Raw genomic sequence first — 20,043 nt, forward strand, 5'->3', positions numbered from 1 at the left:
TGTATCAATAAATTTCATAGTAAAAAGAAATCCATACTAAAACATTAATTAAAACAACATGCTATAAGACCACATATTGTGTACATAAACATACAAATTAGTATTTATGCAAATTATTTATCAATAAAAATCAAGGGCATGTAGAACAAATGAAGATAATGTAAAATTAAAAGATTAATTTTAACATGTTTCTTACAGGCAGAGTAATGCATACCTATCAGAAAACGATGGTGATCCAGAAGTCATGTTGGAGTTATTAGCCAGATTAGGACAAAGTATAATGAGAGCAAATGATTTGGAAAAGTAAGGCTAATTTTCATGGTATATACTCAAGACTTAATAAGTTATAAGTTAATAAGAGTAATAAGTTAAATAATAATAATGGAATAATCATTCAATATTAAATATAATTAATTATCAATATTATTTTTATTTTTTTAATAATTTTGTTGATCATGATAAGTGAAATAGCATGTGTAATTCATAAACTAATATTATTCGCATAAATAGTTATTTACTAGATTGCTAACTAATAAATGATAAAGTCTGAAACCAAATAATTGACATCTTTTTTGAAGCCAATAATTTTTTCCTACACTTCGTTGCAAACATTTTTGCTATTAACAATTTTCTTACTGTGATAACAAAGTAAATTGTAAAAAAGTATAAAAAAAAAAAATGTTTGCCCTCAAAAAATATGGGAGCTATTCAATTTAATCAGTGAACACAGAAAACTAAGCTAGTTAGCTATATAGTTTATTATGTATATTTATGATATTATTAAAAATTCGTTTTATAATTGTTATAATAACAAAATCGACATATAAATCTTTTTGTGATAGTATTCGGGGACAATAATAGTTCCCAAATACTTGGTAATACCTTGTAACTATTGCAAGTATGTATATACATTTATAGGGACCGGTGATTCCATTGAATAAACCATATGGTCTTTTTACATACTTTCCTCCTGTTTTTGAACCAAAAAAATATTGTATAGAAAATACGTTAAGACTTAACAGCTGTTTTGTCTTACAAAAGATTCGAACGGCCAAAGCCGTTTGAAGACAGATGTCTAGTAAGAATAATAACAATATCATAAAATAACTTGAAGAATGATGCCACTATGCTTGGAATATTATTTTAATGTTGTCACCATACAAATTAATGCAATGTATAATAAAACATGACGTTTTTATTTAAAAAAAATTCATCTTCTGATATTTTTTATAATATTGATCTTTTCTGTTCCTTGTGGGTTCAAAGTAAAAAAAAATTTAACGATAAAAACAAATTGTAGTCGGAGGATTGAACCCCTTCCTTACCTATAACCATGTTAAAGTATTATAATAACTTTTATAAAATATTGGTGTCTTTGAGGAAAATGAATGAACTGATTTTTCTAATGATATTATACATTATTACATTGCTTGATAAATTATTTACATAACTCAGTCAATGGGGGCACGTACCCCTGTCCCCCCCTCTAAATATGCCACTGCCTATGCATTTTAATAAATTAATTTTTAAAAACTATATTTAAGTTTAAAAAAATTGAAAATAAGTAAATATACTATGCATTTTTATATATTGCGACATACAGTCAATAATAATAGCAATGCCATAGATTTTCAAATCTAAATCTTATTTTATTACTCAGATTTTACTACAACTACAAGTGATTGTAATTGTGTATTAGACCAGCATGACAAATTAAAAAAACCAAGCACAGTGAGGTCAAGGCACAGTGTAGACAAGGCATAGATAGGACTAATATAGATGATATTTGACAGTGATTAAAATCACTATCATAAGAAACGCTTCGATGCAAATCTGTAGATAGTGTTTCATTTAGAGAAATTGGTGGATTATTCCAAAAGCAACATCAACTCTTATTTCTTTGATCATATCCTAATTAGTAGTTCTTTGATTTTAAAATATAATATATGAATAAATACAAATTATAATTATTAAATTTAGTATGAAATTGATATTCAATAATTTAATATTGTAATTTAAACGGAGAAATTATAAAAATAATAAAGAAGTTGTATTTTGCTTTATTTTTACGTGTATAAAAATTTAAAGGGCTTGATACAATAAATTTCAATAAAAACTGTTTGTTACTATAAATAAATGCACTGAACTACAAGGAACTTTCATCAGTAACAAAAATATACCATTCTAAATCAACTTTTCACGATGTTTTCAAATCTGCAATTAGACTTTTTCTATCACTTCTAAGTTTTAATATTATAAAAAATTAGTATTTACATTTAAAAAATTCGCATCGAAACTATAAAATTGGCCATTTAAGCTAACTCAAATTTAAAAATTACTTTTTCGACTTTAAAAAAGTAAAAAAAATTTAATAAGTTTAATTTTTTATGTCTTATGAACTTTATTCTATGTCAATTAAATTATATAATATTCATGAAAGTCAATATATTCTCCTAATAAGATATTTTAAAATAAAATAAAATACAAAACCTAGAATTTTAATAGAAAAATAGCATATTTTTGAATACGGTAGCCATTTGCGCATAGAAGATAGGTCGTCGGGACAAATTTTTTTTTCATTTTATAGTACATAAAATAAGCATTAATTTGATATATGTTTAAAAGACGCAGTATTTCCGGAACATTTTCAAAAATTAAGTTGAAAAAGTTAGTTTTTGTAAAAAAGTTGCTATTTTAAATCCCCCCCAATGAGCAGGTTAAGTGTTAGATTTTCAAAAAAATGATATCAAATGAAAGGGAAATATCTAAGGTTTTAGTATAAAAAAAAATTNGATATCAAATGAAAGGGAAATATCTAAGGTTTTAGCATAAAAAAAAATTATGTTGATTTGTTTAATTTTGAACAAGTTATGGAAGTTTTAAGAAAAAAAAGTGAAAAAATGACAAAATTTACCGATTTTTAAATTTGTATTTTTTTTTGGATATTTCCCCCATTTGCGGGGAACGAGGGAAAAATTTTCAATTTTTAAGGATAATGTCTTCAACTAGATACGATTTGTGATCTTTTGACGTTTTATTGAAAGAAATCGGTCCAGTGAGAGCTGAGAAAAATGGGCAACAGACAAAAAAAAAAAACACATCATAGTAAAATTAATACCTTCTCAGCTTCGCATCGAAGCTAAAATATTAACAAAAATTAATACTTTTTAAGACATTTTTTTTTCATCAACATTAAAGTTTGATAGCTTGACATATTCGGCCGTCATCTTGCGTCAACGCAGTCTATATTTAAACAGATATAGTTTGCAAATAAGTTCTCAGTAAATATTAATTTTTAATAAAGAAAAATGAATTTAAATGTTTTATAAAATAATTTTTATTAATTTCAAATATGATTTTTCGACGTAATCAGGTAATAAATTACCAATTAACTATAGATATATTTTCTATTTAAATATTTAGCAAAGATTACTTGATTAATAAACTAGCATGTCAATATTTATTAATGACAACAAAATGAAAACGTCTACAATGTTTTACATTCAAAACCATTTTGAAGGGTCATGCGTTTTAGATATATAAAAAAAAATCAAGAGTTCTACATGGATATAAATTTTTTGGTTTCCAGTTTCTAAAAATTAGAATGTTATCGAAAATGTTTTATAAATTATCATACATTTTCAATTATTTTTAAGTTCAAATATTAAGCTTTTATTCACATTAAATATAATAATACTCGTTTATATTTATATAAATGATGATTTGCTCACTTTTATTTTCTAAATAATTGATTGACAGTTGATTACTATTACAATCTATTTTGAAAATAGGCATAATTATTTTAGATTGTGAAAACTACGTTTTATCTTATACAAAAATGTAATCAAACCATATATAATTAAATTCGATAAACGGATAGATGTCTGTCAAGTATGAACATACCTAAAAAAAATATCTAGAAATAACTTTGTTACTAAATTATTGAATATATTTGATTTTTTTATTTAATAAATTAAACAAATTAATTCAGCTATTATAAAATCAAATATATTAAACCTAAAAGAAGCTTAATCACTGGTTGTTAAAAAGATATTTTCATTTTTCTCCTTTAAACAATTTTATTAAACAGTAACAGATATAATATATTTACTTTTAAAATTCTTTTGGTTAAGATGTAAAATATGTAAAAGCGAATTATTAATGTAAAATTTTATGATTTTTTATTCAATTTAATAAAACTTTTTTCAGCTCAAAAAGAGGTCTTGACTTGGGTTTAAGCAGAGGATATTCAGGTACACAAGCTGCAAAGCATTTGATGGGTATTGCAGCAGCTAACTTTGCTGGTGGACCTGGTCGTCGACGTCGTAGTGATGGTCTTCCAAAGATTCTCACACCTTAAACTTAGTTTGTTATACAAAATGTTTCCTAACAACTAAATAAAATACATTCTAATTTATATATGTATACATATATATGTATCCATTAATTTATATAGATGCATTTTAAGCTAATAATTGAAATAAGCACATGTAATCCATCCATTAATTTGTGTATTTCATCTATCGTAGAAATTAATTCAACAACATAGTTCAACATAATATTATTGCTTACTATTGTTTGTTTTAATTTTTAGAAATTTAAAAAATGTACACTCAATAAATTTAAACTGTTATTTTTATTTTATAATGTCAAATACAGTATTCCTGTTTTAAAGGATTTTAATTTTAAAAGGTACACCTTATTAGTCCATATTAGTCCTTTATGTCTGCTACATTGTAAATAAAAATAAAGAAAACATATTTTTAAATGATTTTAATAAAATATAATATATATACAGTATAGTATTATAGAATTATTATTATGATAAATCTAAAAGAACACTACAAAATAAACCAACATAAAATTGTACACAAACAATATCTAATATTAAATGCAATCTAAATTATTAGAAATATTAATTTTAATGTATATAGTCTAATGATTTGTTAAAACACAAAACAAAAACATCACAATAAATAAAACAGTAATATTTTTAAATAATACTTATAAATTGTCCAAACATAAAATAATCATTAAAAAAACAAAACAAGTTTTTTGAAATACTGACTAGGGATTTTTATGCTCATTTAGACTAACAACTTTTCATTAATTATAAGACATTAAAAATTTAAATATAGTGTAAAATGGTAACAAGACATAAGATTTCATAGATTGTGCTCCTTAAAAAAGAAAAAATAGTTTTTATGAATGACAACACTGTATGATATAAGTAGATAGGTAAAGCAATAAAATAAACAATTTTTTTCTACATTTAACTCATAATAGTTGACACCATTAAATGTCTAAAAATATTTAATTGTTAAGTACAAGATGTAATAATAATGTTGCTAACTTCGGGAAACATACCCTGAACTCCGCACATAAATGAAATATTTATATAAGTTATATTTTGAGTGTTCAGTAAGTAAGGAAATAGGTAGATTGTTACAAACAATGAGAACAATAGAAACCTATTTACTTACTTACTGAACACCCTATATATATATTAAAATTATATAAAATAAAATAAATAAATACAAAGTCTTCAGTGTTTGGTTTCAAATAATTGGCAAGCCAATATGTCAGAAAAGAGAAATTTAATACAAGGGATAAATTTATTGCAATATCAATTATCTATTGAAATGCTAATACCTTATTTTTACAGTTTTAAAACAATAATTATTATTACATTAATTTTACTGAATATATTGTATAGTATAAAGAACATTTTGGGGGTTAACTCTTTCAATTACCCCTTAATACATACATAATAGCATTGCACTCAAAAAATTATAATAATGAATAAACATAAGTTTTAGTTATTATTATGTAGGTAAAAATAAATTGTATTGAGATTAATTGAAACTTCAATATTCTTAGTGATCACATTTACAATATTAGAAAGGTAAAACTAATTTTAGAGTAGACTAATTATAATCAACTGTCCTAATATATTATTTCACTATTTCATAATTAGAAAAAATATACAATTATTACAGTTCTATTAAATCTAGTCATTCAATACAAAATATTGAAGAAAAATAGAGAATTGAAGGAATACTATGATAAGTAATCATATAGTTAAATAACATGGATTTACTAAAATAATTACAATTCTGTAAAAAATTCAAAAGAATTATTAAAAACAAAATCAACTTACAGTAATATACAACAGATAAGCTCTTGAAAATATATAAACAGAAAATAAAAGCAATAAAACTAGATACCCATTGTTCAAATTATAGTTCATTACAATTGGCATCGATAAATAATATAAAATAATACATCATTAAGGAGGAAAATGTTACGTATACACTTAAATTATTGGCTAAAAAAATTGTTCTATAAATTTTAATAGTTGATTATTTATTCATTTATTATTAAAAAAAAAAATTAAAATTGTTTGAAAAAACTTAGGCAGTGGTGTACGCAGATGTCAGAAATACTACATAATAATACAATATTGTAGATAATAACTATCTGCATAATGCAATTTATAATTTATGTCTTATTATTAATTTACATATATCTACACATCAATACTCTAGCCATTTTTTATTTTTCATATATTATTTAAACAGAAAAATTAGAAAGTACTTGATGATAATTAAAATATAACATTAAAATTAACAAAAAAAAAATAATTTTTTACATACCCAATACTCTTACTCCTTTAAAAAAAGCTATATTAGTTACATTATTAACATGGTAATTTGTTATACCATAGTAATCAACATTACATAGAATGTTAATAGACTTTAAGGTTATCACCATTTTCTGACACTTAGTTTAAAAATACCTGCGAACGCCACTGGCTAAACGAAGCCACCCTAGTGAATAACTACAAAATCATAATTTTGATACAAGCAGAATTTCTCATTTACAGTTTGGTCCTCCTATGTTAATATTAATTGTGTACTGAGGTTGCAAAAACAAAACGTATAAATATATCTAAATAAAATAGATATTAATATGCATACCTAAAACTCAGCAAACTCTTTGGCGCATTTTTCTGTAGAAGAGATTCTCAATGCTTCTTCTTCATATTCGTCAAAATTGCTCGTGTCTCCTGGTCCCTTGCATCTAGGTATGAATGGAGCTTCAATTTTCTTTTGAAATACAGCGATCCAATCAGTTGATGCAAACCACTTATGTCCTTTGATATCATTTACTCCATTCTTTAGATTACCAAAACGTTTAGTTAAGTCAACTTGCAAAAGGTTCCTTAATAAGTCTTTTAAGTCAGAACCAAAATGCGATGGGAAACGTACCTTGCCCGATACTATCTTTTCATATATTTGTATTGGTTGATCAGCAAAAAATGGAGGATATCCAGCTGCCATTTCATATACTAAAACACCTAAAGCCCACCAGTCAACAGCTTTATTATAACCTTTACTTAATATGATCTCAGGTGCCAAATATTCAGGTGTACCACACAACGTCCAAGTTCGGCCTTTGACACGTTTGGCAAAACCAAAATCAGTCACTTTTAAGTAGCCCTGAGAGTCGATTAGTAAATTCTCTGGCTTGAGATCTCTGTATATAAGGTCAAGGTAATGTAAGTACTCGAATGCTAGCACTATTTGAGCCGCGTAAAAACGCGAATGTGGCTCACTGAAACGTCCAACTTTACGTAAATGAGAAAACATTTCACCACCTGGTACATATTCAAGCACCATGTATAAATTAGAGTTGTCCTTGAAGTGATATTTCAAACTGACAAGAAATGGAAAACTGATTGCTTGTAAAATTCTTTTTTCATTCAATGTATGTTCCACTTGTTTTAGTTTAACAACTTTTTGTTTATCTAGGATCTTCATAGCATAGTACTCTTTGGAAGCCTTGTGTTGAACAATCATCACACGGCCAAATGACCCAGTACCTAAAGTTTTAATACGATCAAAATCTTCAAGAGCTGCAGTGTTTGTAGGATTCTTTTTCCATTTTTCCTCAAAATCTTCTTTGGCCTGATCAAGAAACTCTTTAACGCTCTCGGCCGAATCACCTTTCTTATTAGCCGTTGCGGCATTACCCATTGTGTTTGCTTTTTTACCTTCCAGGGCTTCTTGTTGAAAGTATTATCATCAACTAATACACCGTTTAGCTGACTGTATGTGCTGTATTAAAACGTCTTCTATATATAAATATAGTATTATTTTAACAGTCTTCTTATATAAAAGCAAGCCCACAGAGGTACATTACAACCTTACCTCAGATTCGATGGAGGTTGACTCGGTAAATCGACATTGATAATATTCCTATATAATCGGCTAGTATCATAATTTTCTACTAAACTTCTACAAACTATATTAATAATAATAACAAATAAGAATAAAAATTACGAACATCCGATATACATAAACAAAATGGTCAATAAAAAAAATTGATAGGAAAACAATTTTTTCCTTTTTTTTCCTGGCCGAAATCCTCAAAATGGCCGATTGCACAGCTGTATTATTATCATGGAAGAAATAATATAAAAATTCCTGGAAGTAAAATACTGTATTCCATATTGAAATGGTCAACAGATAATTAGAAATTACTCTATCCAAAAAACTTTATTCTTACTTTTACATTTGACCACAAACTTTTGAATATTATTTACTTATAAACTTAATACCATATTATTGGATTATGGTGCTCATTCATTTATTTTATAAAAGCCTTTTGTCGATAATATCATTATTAAAATAAAAACTTAAATACTTCTCAACTTTATTATTGATAAGTCTACTACCACGTTTTATAAATATTTATAGTAATTTTAAATTTCTAATGTTTAAGTGTTAACTAGATATCTTAGTAATATACAAACTAGTTTTAACAAATGCTATAAATGGAGTGACTAATGAAAAAGAGAATTTTCATTTAACACGCATGCAATCATCATACACAAAGTTAGGCAAAATCTTTGAAAATTTGATTTTTATAATCAAAATTATTATACGTATTGATCGAATCGGTGTGCCGAAACATACGTTCCTACCCACTGGCCAGGCTGATGACTCACTATTTAATTAAGAATTTTAAATTATTAAATTTAAACATTTTATAAAAAATAAATAAAAAACAAATTAAATGTTAACATTGGCTGAAATTGGAGGGTTGCTTAGAGGAGTAAATTTTCTTACCAATTCAATTTTTGTTTTAAATGTGAAAATACAATTTTAGCCAAACCCAATTTTGCTCAAAATCATTTGATTTGAAATCATGTCCATCTCTTATCAAACAAAGAATGTCTTACTCCTAAAAAACAAAATGACACTCAAAAATATTAAAATACGATACATAAAAATAAAAACTTTGTTTATTTCACATAACTATTATTTTATTTATGTTTCAACTAAGATAAAAATTTCATGGCATAAAAAAATCTTAGATACAATTATAGTAAATATTTATAAAAAGTTAATAGAATATTAAAAGCAATAATCTAAGGAAAAGAAAAAATTATTCATTATACTACAAAAAGTAGGTCTGAACATTCTATATCAAAAACATTTTTGAAATTCCGGGTTATTAAACAATTCAAAAGTTAACAATGATATTTTTTCCCTACAAATATAACCAGCCTGTTAATATTATGAAAAGTATATTTTTTTAATCCTTTTCTATAAAATTATGTTCTCTTCCATAATACACAGAATTATTAGATCTAAAATATACAATTGAGCTAATCGAAAGCATTTTTTACGATACCCATAGACACAAAATGAGGTAGACTTGGCAAGACAGACCACCAAAATTGTTTAACATACTTATACTAAATATAAGATGAATTGATGTGATAAGTTTATTGAATTTTTATATAAGAATAATGTCCAATAAAAAAATGGAAACAGACAATCTCCATAAAATTTTAAGTAATATAATAAAAATGGATCTGACACATTACGCTTTTCCGTATCAGCTCTAAAAATACATACAATAAATTTAATCGAAGTTAAATAAGTGATGCGCACAATGGACCAACAGGTCTGAGTACATGGGCATTATGTCCACCTCGATAATAACTAAATAAGTGATTAATAATCGTAAAAACTGTATATTTCTTTTTGGCATACGAAAAAAAAAACATTAATGTTAAAAATAATAAAAAATATTAGACAATGATTTTCTCAATATAAAAAAAAATTATAATTTCGAACAGTTATATAAAAATATATATATGTTCAGTAAGTAAAGAAACAGCTCAATTGTTACAAATAATGAGAATAGAAATCCGTTTCCTTACTTAAAACTCTATATGTACTTATATAAGGTTTATTCCTCCTTAACCAATTTTCCTATACTCATTAACACGAATACATTTTAATGATACCAATCTGAAGTTAATTTAACAGAAAAATAATGGCATTTTATTAACTTAATCTTAATTACAAAAGTTAGTTCCCATTTTTATTGAATGGAAATAATACTAATTTACATATAACTTAATCGAAATATATAAACTTAGATATTATTGTGTAATCACTGTATAAATACTATTAAGTATTAAATGTAAATAGTTATACTATATTTGATAATATTAAAATTTAATAATTCCAATAATTTATTATGTAACAATTATTAAATTATAAAATAATATAAAAATTAATTAACAGTAACTATAATTGATAAGTTAATAAAAATGATCATTATTATTTATGGTTATAATAAAAAGTATTAACAACTTGACACAAGTTTTCTAAATATGTAACATTAATAGAAATAATTATTTATTAATATAATTTTGATATTATTTTATAGTAATTTATATAGTTTGCGAGACACCTAACTTTTCATAAAATTATTTTGTTGAAAGTATTGCCCTTTTATAATTATGTTTAAAGCATAATTTATATTATTTTATTTTATCCTAGTTGTTATTTTGACACATCATAACATTTTGTAAAAAAATAGCTAAAAAATGACTATATTAAAATTTTAATATCAATGCATGTTAACAAGTAAAATTTATAGTTGTACATAGATTCTGTATAATATATGATCCTTTAAGGAAACATTTGACAATAATTTTAATTAATTTGCATTTTATACATATTTTAATCTAGAGACCTACCAAGACTACTAGATTTACTATGTCTGTTCTTCCAGTACTAATTAAGATTTATGACAATACAAATTACTTATCAATTACATTTTACACTGTCAAATTTTTTAGCACACACTATTTTATACATACAAAATTAAGTTTCTTAACCAATTATTTTTAAATAAAAATAATTTTTCTTCAAAAAATTATTCGTTAGAATTGAATAATATTAAAAAAACCTAGTTCTATTCCAACATCAACACTAAGTCACAAATAACGATTGTGGCATTAAATCACCCATTTAATAAAAATAAATTCCAATGTTAGAAAAAAAGACTAATTGAATGTTTTAGCTGCTTCTTACAATGATTTTCTTTTATTAAAATTAAAATTTTAAATAAAAAATAAAACACAAGATTTATAAAAAAAAAAAATGAGATAGATACAAGGGTAAAATAAAAACAAGTTGATTAGGATTTTAAGGGTTGTATATTTAACCGATGGTAAAAATTTTAATATACTTGTATATAATTATATATACAAATATATATACATATATAATAATAATACTAGACACTGCAATTATAATCCTAATATACGTAAAATGTAATTACAACCATTAATTAAAAAAATTCCAATTTGAACTTATAGATAATTTTTTTTAAATATTAATATTTAATTTAAAAAGTAGAATATAATACAAAAAAATCTTACTAGTGTGACCACAACAGGTACTTCTATTTAATAAAACTACTTAAATTGTAGTTAAGAGAAATATTTATAGTTAATACCTTTAAAATTAAAAAAACCATCCCTTTGTCTAAAACTATACTTTTTGTATTATATAATAATTTTACCATATCCTATAGTAAACATATATAAAATAAAAATTGACCAAATTAAATTTTAAGACGTAAAAAAACATACAACTTAAGATTAAGTTTTAATTAAATTAATTAACATAGTGCCGCAGACCTGTTAAATTTTAGGGAAAGGAAACAGTGTCAGTTCAAAATTTTGAGTCAATTGAACATGGAGATATATTATTCACGTGTCAGAGATCCACTTTAGAGTTAAAATGGTAATGATCATTTATAACAAAAGGAGGGCAGAGTCTAGAATAATTTAATGTCATCAAGAAATGTTTACGCTTCAGCAGACTCAGGCTCAGCTGTAGCTGGGTCTTCATCAGCATCATCCAATTTTGCTTTCTTTTCACATGCTTCTTCAGCTTCAACCACTAGTTCAGAAGCATTAGATTTCCTCTTGCAACCCTTTTGGCAGCTGTCAACATCATCATCTAAAATAATTAAAATAAAGGGTTAAAATTATTTAGTATAATCCTAACTATAATATGAATAAACACCTTTGTCACCATTCTGTTCTGTCTCTTCTGGAGCTGAACCATTTTCTTTTACTTCTTCATTTTTGGCTGAACCATTTTCAGTAGCATTTTCTTTTACTGGAGATTCTACGTTTTTGTTGGGTGACTCTTGAACTTTCTTGTCTTTCAATGGAGAGTCAGCAACTTTCTTTTCTGGGGTAGCAACAGTTTCTCTAAAAAAATATTTTCTTTAATGAATTATCTAGAATTTTAATGACTATCTAATATAATAACATTATTTAAGTTAATTTAAATAATATTTTTTAATATAAAAAGATGTATTAGTAAAAAATGAAAAAAGCACAAAAATAGTATAAATCGTGTCTCACAGGTGTTTTACCATAATAACTCAACACCAAGTGTTTACATATTGATTCAAATGTTAAACAAAAACAGTTTTTGTAAAATAAGTAAGAAATAATAATGAATATTGTTGCTATTTTACAAACAAAAATAAATTATCTAATTTTTTTAATGCAAATTTAATAAAAATTTCAATAAAGAAATATTTTCAAATTAAATTATTTCACTTAAGTTTTAAACTAATTTACTAAGTTTGTCCCATTATACAATTTTAAGTTAAGATATCAGTTACTAGATAAAAAAAAATTATTTCAATTGACCTTTACCATTTAACATATATTTGATAAGATAAAATGATTATTTTTTGGTTAATTGATATTGCTCATTAAACTAATGACCCGATTAATATATTTTATTTTAATTTACAATACCTAAGTGAGCAAGAATACCTAAAAAAAAAAATTGTCTTATAATACTTTAAATTTTTTATGATACCACGCGACTATTGAATATAAATGAAGATAAATTAAACGGACGATAAAACGTGTAGTTGACAAGCAAAAATTATTCAGAAATTGTATTCAGAAGATACAAAAAATTAAATAGACTATAGAAGGAAATTATGGGGGTGGCCGGGGGAGGAATTTACTTGTTTGTGCTATATAACTTTACTAAAAAGAATTAAGACAAAAAAATAAGCAGTAATAATTTAATATCATCGTTAGAACAAACTAAATATGCCTGTACAACCGCCATCTTGAACGCATGACGGTCGCCGACATCGGCGTCCACGGTCGCGTGGTTCTGGCCATAATTCCGACCCATACAACCGGCATGTGCTTGATATAAAAATCTAGATTTTAACTTATAATTAAAATATAAATAAGAATTAGATTCTTGACTTACTTGACATCAGCTACAACATCAGCCATTGTAAATATCTTTTAGTGAATTTGTTAATAAGGAAATTGAAAAGTAGTTAAAAGAGGTTGTGTGTTTAGTGGTGAAGTCGGTATAAATAAACGATCAACAAGCACGACGACAAAGAGAAGAGACGCGTTAACGTTTTGCGAATGAGAAGAAGCGGCAGTAACAATGGAGGGAATGTCGGACGCCGACCACAACAATCGACCATTGATAACTCAACAACTATCGATTTTCATCACTGAAGCATCCCCCTCATTATTAACCAAATTTTAATTATATAAATCTTTAAAAAAATATTACACTTATATTTAAACTCAATTTATCTAATTTTTCATAAAAAAAAAATATATTATCATAAAACTTTTTAGTTATTTCATTCAGTAATCGAATAATAATCGTTCTCGATAGTTGTTTTATAATTGGCGTGGGTGAAAACCGTTAAACCAAAAGGCGCACGCGCAGTGACCTCGATCGGTTCTCAATTCACCATGGCGGCATCCGGGTAGCGTGACCAACGTATCATCGACGCCGGTTAGCGTAGAAATAATTTTAAATAAGGTTGGCAACACCAATAAATGTTGGCAGAAATTGTCTATTTTATGCGAGTTTACTCTGAAATCTTATTTCTGAGAAACTTATGTCCCATACTTTTTCATTTTCATAATAATTCTATCGTATATTTAATATTTATTAATGCCTTCATACATAATTTACTTACTTTAATATTTTAACTTAATACTCCTTAAAAAGAAATAAAAACTGGGTTAACCATATAAATATTTTATATTTAAGCAACAAAGATCACTTAAAACACAACGTAAGTTGATATTTGAAGAAAAATTTAACGACATACGGAAAAGTTAGAATATGATATTCTAAAAAATGATTGAATAAAAATTACAATGCTCTATATGAATATTATAAATAGTAATACATTTTCTTTATTTTACATCGCATGTAGTTCGACTTAAAACATTAAAAGATCATTGGAATATAACCTGGCCAAGATATTACATAGAGTCTTAGTTTCTACTTCCGTTAGACCAACTACCAATTCCAGTACTGAACAATTTACATGATATATTTATAATCTAAGTATAACTTATCTAGTCACTACCATCACTATTGAGGACGCATTTTATTGTACACTTATATCAAAATATTTTATTTTAGAAAGTTAGTGTTATTTTAACTGTTTTCTGATGAAATTATTCTAGATTACATCATACAATATTAATATTATGTTTTAACAATTACTTCAAAATAAATAAATACTTTGCGACCCACTATTTATCCATTAGGCACTGTGCTCAAGTTCTAAGAGAAATAGACTTTTAACATCCATGTTAAAATTGGAAGAAAAAACATTTTTTCGATTAATATCCTAAGATCGCTAATATCTAATATTAGGACCAACTTCGAATTTGTAAGCTTTTTATTTATGTTATTGACTTTTATATCTTTTAATATTAATACTATAATTTAGACAAATTGTTTAAAAAAGGAAAATAAATTTGAAAGTATTTAAAATTGAGGAAAATCCTATTATTTTTTTTTTGATGTAATCAACTATCATAGGCGCAATTAGAAAAACATTTTTAGAGGTGCTAAATGAAATTTGATTTAAAACATAAAAACATTATTTTGTATATATTTTAACACGTAAAAACGGGATTAAATATAAACTGTAAGTTTCAATTTCATTTTTTATAAAGTTGCAATTTTATCCCGTTTTACCTGAATATCTCAGATATTTATAAATAGATAAATAATTAATTCTACGTTCGGTAAAGAGAAGAGTAGTAAGAACTAAGTTTAAGTAAAGATGAAGTCACTTAGGATAGTCACAACCCTTCTCATAAGTCACCCGTCATGCAGTATATTTTCTAAAATTAAAGCTAAAAGATAGTAGCCTTTTTTACGTCTTTATGTAATGTAAATAAACTATTAATGACCATTAATAATAGTGTAAAAAAAGAACGATAATCGATCCATTCGTTAACCCATTCTCTTTTTTGTTTTTTTTAGACATTTTTTATTATTGAAATTATATATTTCTTCAACTTTGACATAATATTTTCTTTTTATTTGATTAAGGCGCTAGGCGATTATTATTTACTTGATAAAAACATATCGATTTATAATTTATAAACATATTTATACATATTAATGTATAACCCACATAGTTATTTTCAATAAAATAACCTGCAGTAAATTTTAATTTCTTGTTTTATTCGTTTATAGAAAAATAATTTACATTTATTAAGTAAATTTTATTATAGATACCATAACATAAGAAAATTATTTATTCCTATTATCTACAAGCCTAACCATTATTAATAATGTATAACAAATACTTTTAGTAGTTTTTCATGTTTTTGTCTAAAAATTCAAATTTCTTATTCACTATACTAAACCCCGGCATGTCAGTGTTAAAAATTGCGCTCTATTACATATTAATATCTTAAAACCATATTACTAACACTAAAGTATAAATTCATATATTTTTAATACTATTAACTACGAGATCGTGTGGCAATATACAAATTATGTACTTTTGCATATATTACTAATAAATTATCACGATAGATGTCACTTTACTGTATGTGGCCACCCTGCTAAAATATAAATTCTTAATCAAATTTCAATTGCATTGATATCGAATTTCCGCAGTCATGCTGTTAACATTGTTATTTTTTTAAATATTTATATTATTCTTAAGTAAAATCAAGATTTTATTAGTAAGAGTATGTATGAATGCTATCTAATATAATTCATCAATAATTTGCAGTTCTTTTTTAATTATAATTATATATGCTTTATAATTTTTTTTCTTGTTATGTAAAAATATGCTATATTTTTTTCTTCATTTTGTTTAGACATAAATTAATTATGGAAGCAGCAAATGCGTTATTAAGTCAGAGTGTTATAAAACCTGGTTTTCAAAAAGGTTATAAAGTACCAGTTAATATCAAAAGCTCAAGAATATTAAAGCGAAATAAAAAGGTGATTATTGTTTTAAATTTTAATTTATATTGATATATTTGTAAATTTATGGATTATGATATTGGTAGACATTAACTTTCAAATAATTATTTATAATTACAACTGAAATACCTAATTTAAACTTTATGTTTTAAGATAACATACAGTTTATCTCTTTAGGATAAGATAATAAAAAAAAGTTTTTGGTGATACAAATATTTCTTTATCATGACAATATTCAATTCATCATTTTAAACTAAGCTTAAAATTTTTGTAGATGCACAAGGTAATACTTTTATTGCTAGCCGCTCGAATTTTCTTAAAATAATTTACGTCAATTTTCTTTTACTTTTATTTGTCACATATGTATTTCCATTTATTTTAAAAATAATTGAGTAGCTAGCATTAAGATAATTACATTGTATAAAAAGAGAATAATTTTAGGTGAATGAACCTTGTTATTTTTTTTTTACATTATTTGATACAATTTTACCCAAATTATTTCCATGATATCAACTAATTATTGAAACCTCTTCATCATTATAAATACATTTAATAATAATGGTTAAAGTGTTAAATACAAGTTTATTGACATACAGTATTAGAATAATGATAATATATTATTATAAAATCCATAACTAAGTAATAACGCATATAAAATTATTAATTTCTTATGTATTTTTGGTAAATTAAGAATGCTAGATTTTTGAAGTTTTAGCTCATTTAAAGATGTTATTGTACTGAATCATGGTTAGAACATCAGTGGTTTATAATGAGTGTATATGTATGAGGGTGCGTAAAGCTTATATTGGTGTATATTTATAACACATACTCTACTCTCTGTACTAAAATACCTGTAACTCAATAATTACTCTTTCTATAATTTTTTCAGCCCATTAATCATTTTTGAAAGAAATATGTTATAAACTAGTTATTTTAATGTTTAGAAAAATGAAATATTAATTGTTTCAAAAGTTGTAGGAGTGATCACTTACATCTGTTTCACCTTGTATATTTAATATCCCTACAGGGCTATACTGTTGCTGCTGTATTAACCAAGGCTATTAATAATTTGATAGCCGATTAAATTAAGAACTTTTGACCATCCATAATATTTAAAAGTAATGTTTGTAGTAATTAATCAAATAATTTTTTTTTTTAATTATAGAAATTTTACATAAATTTAAATTTAGGAAAAAAGTATGTAGACAACTCTAGAGTTAAAAAAAAAGACATTTTTTAACTAATAATAAATATGTATAATATAAAAGTTTAAATTAAAGTAATTTTTGTTTGTAGAAAGAAGAGGCAAAAACAAAAGGAAAAGATTGGTTTGATCTACCAGCAACTAAAATTACTGATAGCGTTCGACATGATTTAGATGTAATTCGAATGCGTTCTGCTTTAGATACTAAACGCTTTTACAAAAAAAATGAAACCGAGGCTTATCCAAAATATTTCCAAGTAAGAAAATAAAATTTTTATTTTTCCTAGGAAAACATTGTTGTTTTAATTAAACCCACCAATATTTGGCTGCCCTTCTTTTTGCAACAAGTAAAAAAACAAATTGATCATTCATGTAATTTTTCAATCAACAGTTTTCAGTTTATTTTGGACCTTTTTTCATATTTTGTTAGTTCATTAAATTGTACTTTTGGAAAGAAGTGTTGTTTACTCATAATGTTGCCTCTTATTTTTAGCTGCTCTTGTTTTTTGAAAACTAGGTCAGCATGGAATTTTTACTGTTAAGTTTATATAAATTTGTTAAAAGATTTTTTCTATGCAAAAAAAATTTGAATAGGTCTAATTTACATACATACATTGACTTAATTTTATACCTTGGATCTAAAATGTTCAATGTACAATAAAAAAATATAATTTTTTTTAATGCTATCTACTCTTTTAAAATAATAACTTTTTTTTTTCGGCTTATATTAGTTTACATATATAACATTTCTTGATTAGATTCTCCTCCCATCTAGATATAAAAATGTTAATAACTTCTGAAATACTGGTCCAAAGTTTTTATCAACCAGTTAATTTTTTCATTAGATCATTTTCTATTTTATTAACTTGTTAAATATCTATGTTTATATTTAAAAAATAAAGTTGTATAAGACATAAGGGATGAACATAAAAAATATTTTATCACAGAAAAATACAAATGTAACTAACATAAGCAAAAAAAAAGTTATTATTTTAAGCTAATATTATTTTTGATAATATTAAATTAAAATCTTTGATATTTTTATGCTAAATGGGCTCTAGTCCATGTCTGTAGACCTTTTAACAAAAATTTAAAATGCTTGTTTACAATTGGGTTCTAGTAATGGGACTAAAGCCGTTTTAACATGATTAAACGTGTCTTAATAAAGTGATAACATATCTGTAATAATCATGTTTCTGATAAAATGTTGACTTAGGCCCTTTTTTGTATAAGCGATTAACTTATAATACAATTAAAGTTCTTTTTAAAGTGTAACTCTGATGAAATTATAGACATACTTAGATTTTCTACAATAGTTATTTGAATAAAAATTAAATTTTTTTATTGTAAATGGTCCCTTATAGACTCAAGGTACAGAATTATATATCATTGGATTTTAAGATAAGAACAACCTTGAGAAATTTGTTAGTTTTAAATATTATTTAAATCAATTTTAAAAATGAGTATACCTTTTTTATAGATTGGTACAGTTATTGATTCACCATTTGATTGTAAATCTGGCCGATTGACTAAAAAAGAAAGAAAACGAACAATGGTTGATGAACTCTTAGCAGATGCTGAATTTAAACAAACAACAAAAAAACGATATAAAAATATTCTTATGGCAAATCCAAGACTAGCACTGAAAGTTAGAAAAGAAAATAGAAAAATTAAAAAATTAAAGAAAAAAAAGAAATAATTTTGTTCAAATGACTAATTTTATAAATATTTGTTAATAAATTATTTTTATTGCAAAATTAAAATTTTTATATTTAATTCTGCAATTATATAATTTTAAAATATTACAATATATACAGTAATATACTTAACTATAATTTTGATTCTTTTATTTTTTTTAATTTGACAATTATTCCAACATCTTTCTATTATAAACATAAATTTTAATTTTGACGTAAATATAAATATCACTCATAAATAATGCAAAATATTAATAATTGAAAATATGTTTTATTTTTATGATTGACAAATTTTCAATTGACAAAATCAAGTTAATGAAAAATCTGTTAAATATGTTATGAAAATTGTTGTCATATCAAATTATTTTTATGACTACAATTGTATAATAATGTATACAATAAATCCATAGCACATACATTAACTTTGCTTATATCATTTTGACTAGTAGTTCTGCTTAACTTCAAATATTGAATTAACACCCAAAAAAGTATAGTTTTAAAA

The 20,043-nt window shown here is 24.5% G+C and overlaps 4 protein-coding genes across 9 annotated transcripts in view; 2 read left to right on the forward strand and 2 right to left on the reverse strand.

The window, feature by feature from the left end:
* Window positions 1–4,654, forward strand: part of LOC126901906 (diuretic hormone class 2) — a 30,041-nt gene extending 25,387 nt beyond the window's left edge. For all 4 annotated transcript variants that reach the window (XM_050678829.1, XM_050678830.1, XM_050678828.1 and 1 more), the window contains 2 exons: window positions 199–303; window positions 4,210–4,654. In XM_050678829.1, the coding sequence (XP_050534786.1) occupies window positions 199–303; window positions 4,210–4,360 (256 nt within the window). In that variant the 3' untranslated portion in view covers window positions 4,361–4,654. The remainder of the gene's footprint in view (window positions 1–198; window positions 304–4,209) is intronic.
* Window positions 4,618–8,436, reverse strand: LOC126901900 (cAMP-dependent protein kinase catalytic subunit 1). 3 transcript variants are annotated; one of them, XM_050678819.1, is made up of 2 exons: window positions 6,981–8,436; window positions 4,618–4,729 (listed from the first exon to the last, which is right to left on the reverse strand). In XM_050678819.1, exon 1 carries the CDS (start codon window positions 8,037–8,039, stop codon window positions 6,981–6,983), a length of 1,059 nt encoding a protein of 352 aa, XP_050534776.1. In that variant the 5' UTR covers window positions 8,040–8,436; the 3' UTR covers window positions 4,618–4,729. The 3 variants fall into 3 exon arrangements, with proteins under 3 accessions (XP_050534776.1, XP_050534777.1, XP_050534775.1); XM_050678820.1 differs by lacking the exon at window positions 4,618–4,729 and adding an exon at window positions 6,100–6,116; XM_050678818.1 differs by lacking the exon at window positions 4,618–4,729 and having other exon boundaries at window positions 6,536–8,137; window positions 8,214–8,435.
* A 1,592-nt stretch (window positions 8,437–10,028) lies between these two features.
* On the reverse strand, window positions 10,029–13,815 carry LOC126901905 (putative histone-lysine N-methyltransferase 1). The gene is made up of 3 exons (XM_050678827.1): window positions 13,632–13,815; window positions 12,405–12,595; window positions 10,029–12,338 (listed from the first exon to the last, which is right to left on the reverse strand). Exons 1-3 carry the CDS (start codon window positions 13,655–13,657, stop codon window positions 12,184–12,186), a joined length of 372 nt encoding a protein of 123 aa, XP_050534784.1. The 5' UTR covers window positions 13,658–13,815; the 3' UTR covers window positions 10,029–12,183.
* Window positions 13,816–16,261: 2,446 nt separating this feature from the next.
* LOC126901904 (deoxynucleotidyltransferase terminal-interacting protein 2) lies at window positions 16,262–19,688 on the forward strand. Its single transcript, XM_050678826.1, has 4 exons — window positions 16,262–16,399; window positions 16,532–16,658; window positions 17,937–18,101; window positions 19,325–19,688. The coding sequence occupies exons 2-4, from the start codon at window positions 16,545–16,547 to the stop codon at window positions 19,541–19,543; spliced, it is 498 nt and encodes a 165-aa protein (XP_050534783.1). The 5' UTR covers window positions 16,262–16,399; window positions 16,532–16,544; the 3' UTR covers window positions 19,544–19,688.
* Window positions 19,689–20,043: the final 355 nt, after the last annotated feature.

The sequence above is a fragment of the Daktulosphaira vitifoliae genome, unplaced genomic scaffold (assembly GCF_025091365.1).
Source record: "Daktulosphaira vitifoliae isolate Bord-2020 unplaced genomic scaffold, ASM2509136v1 Scaffold_3, whole genome shotgun sequence".
Lineage (NCBI taxonomy): Eukaryota > Metazoa > Arthropoda > Insecta > Hemiptera > Phylloxeridae > Daktulosphaira > Daktulosphaira vitifoliae.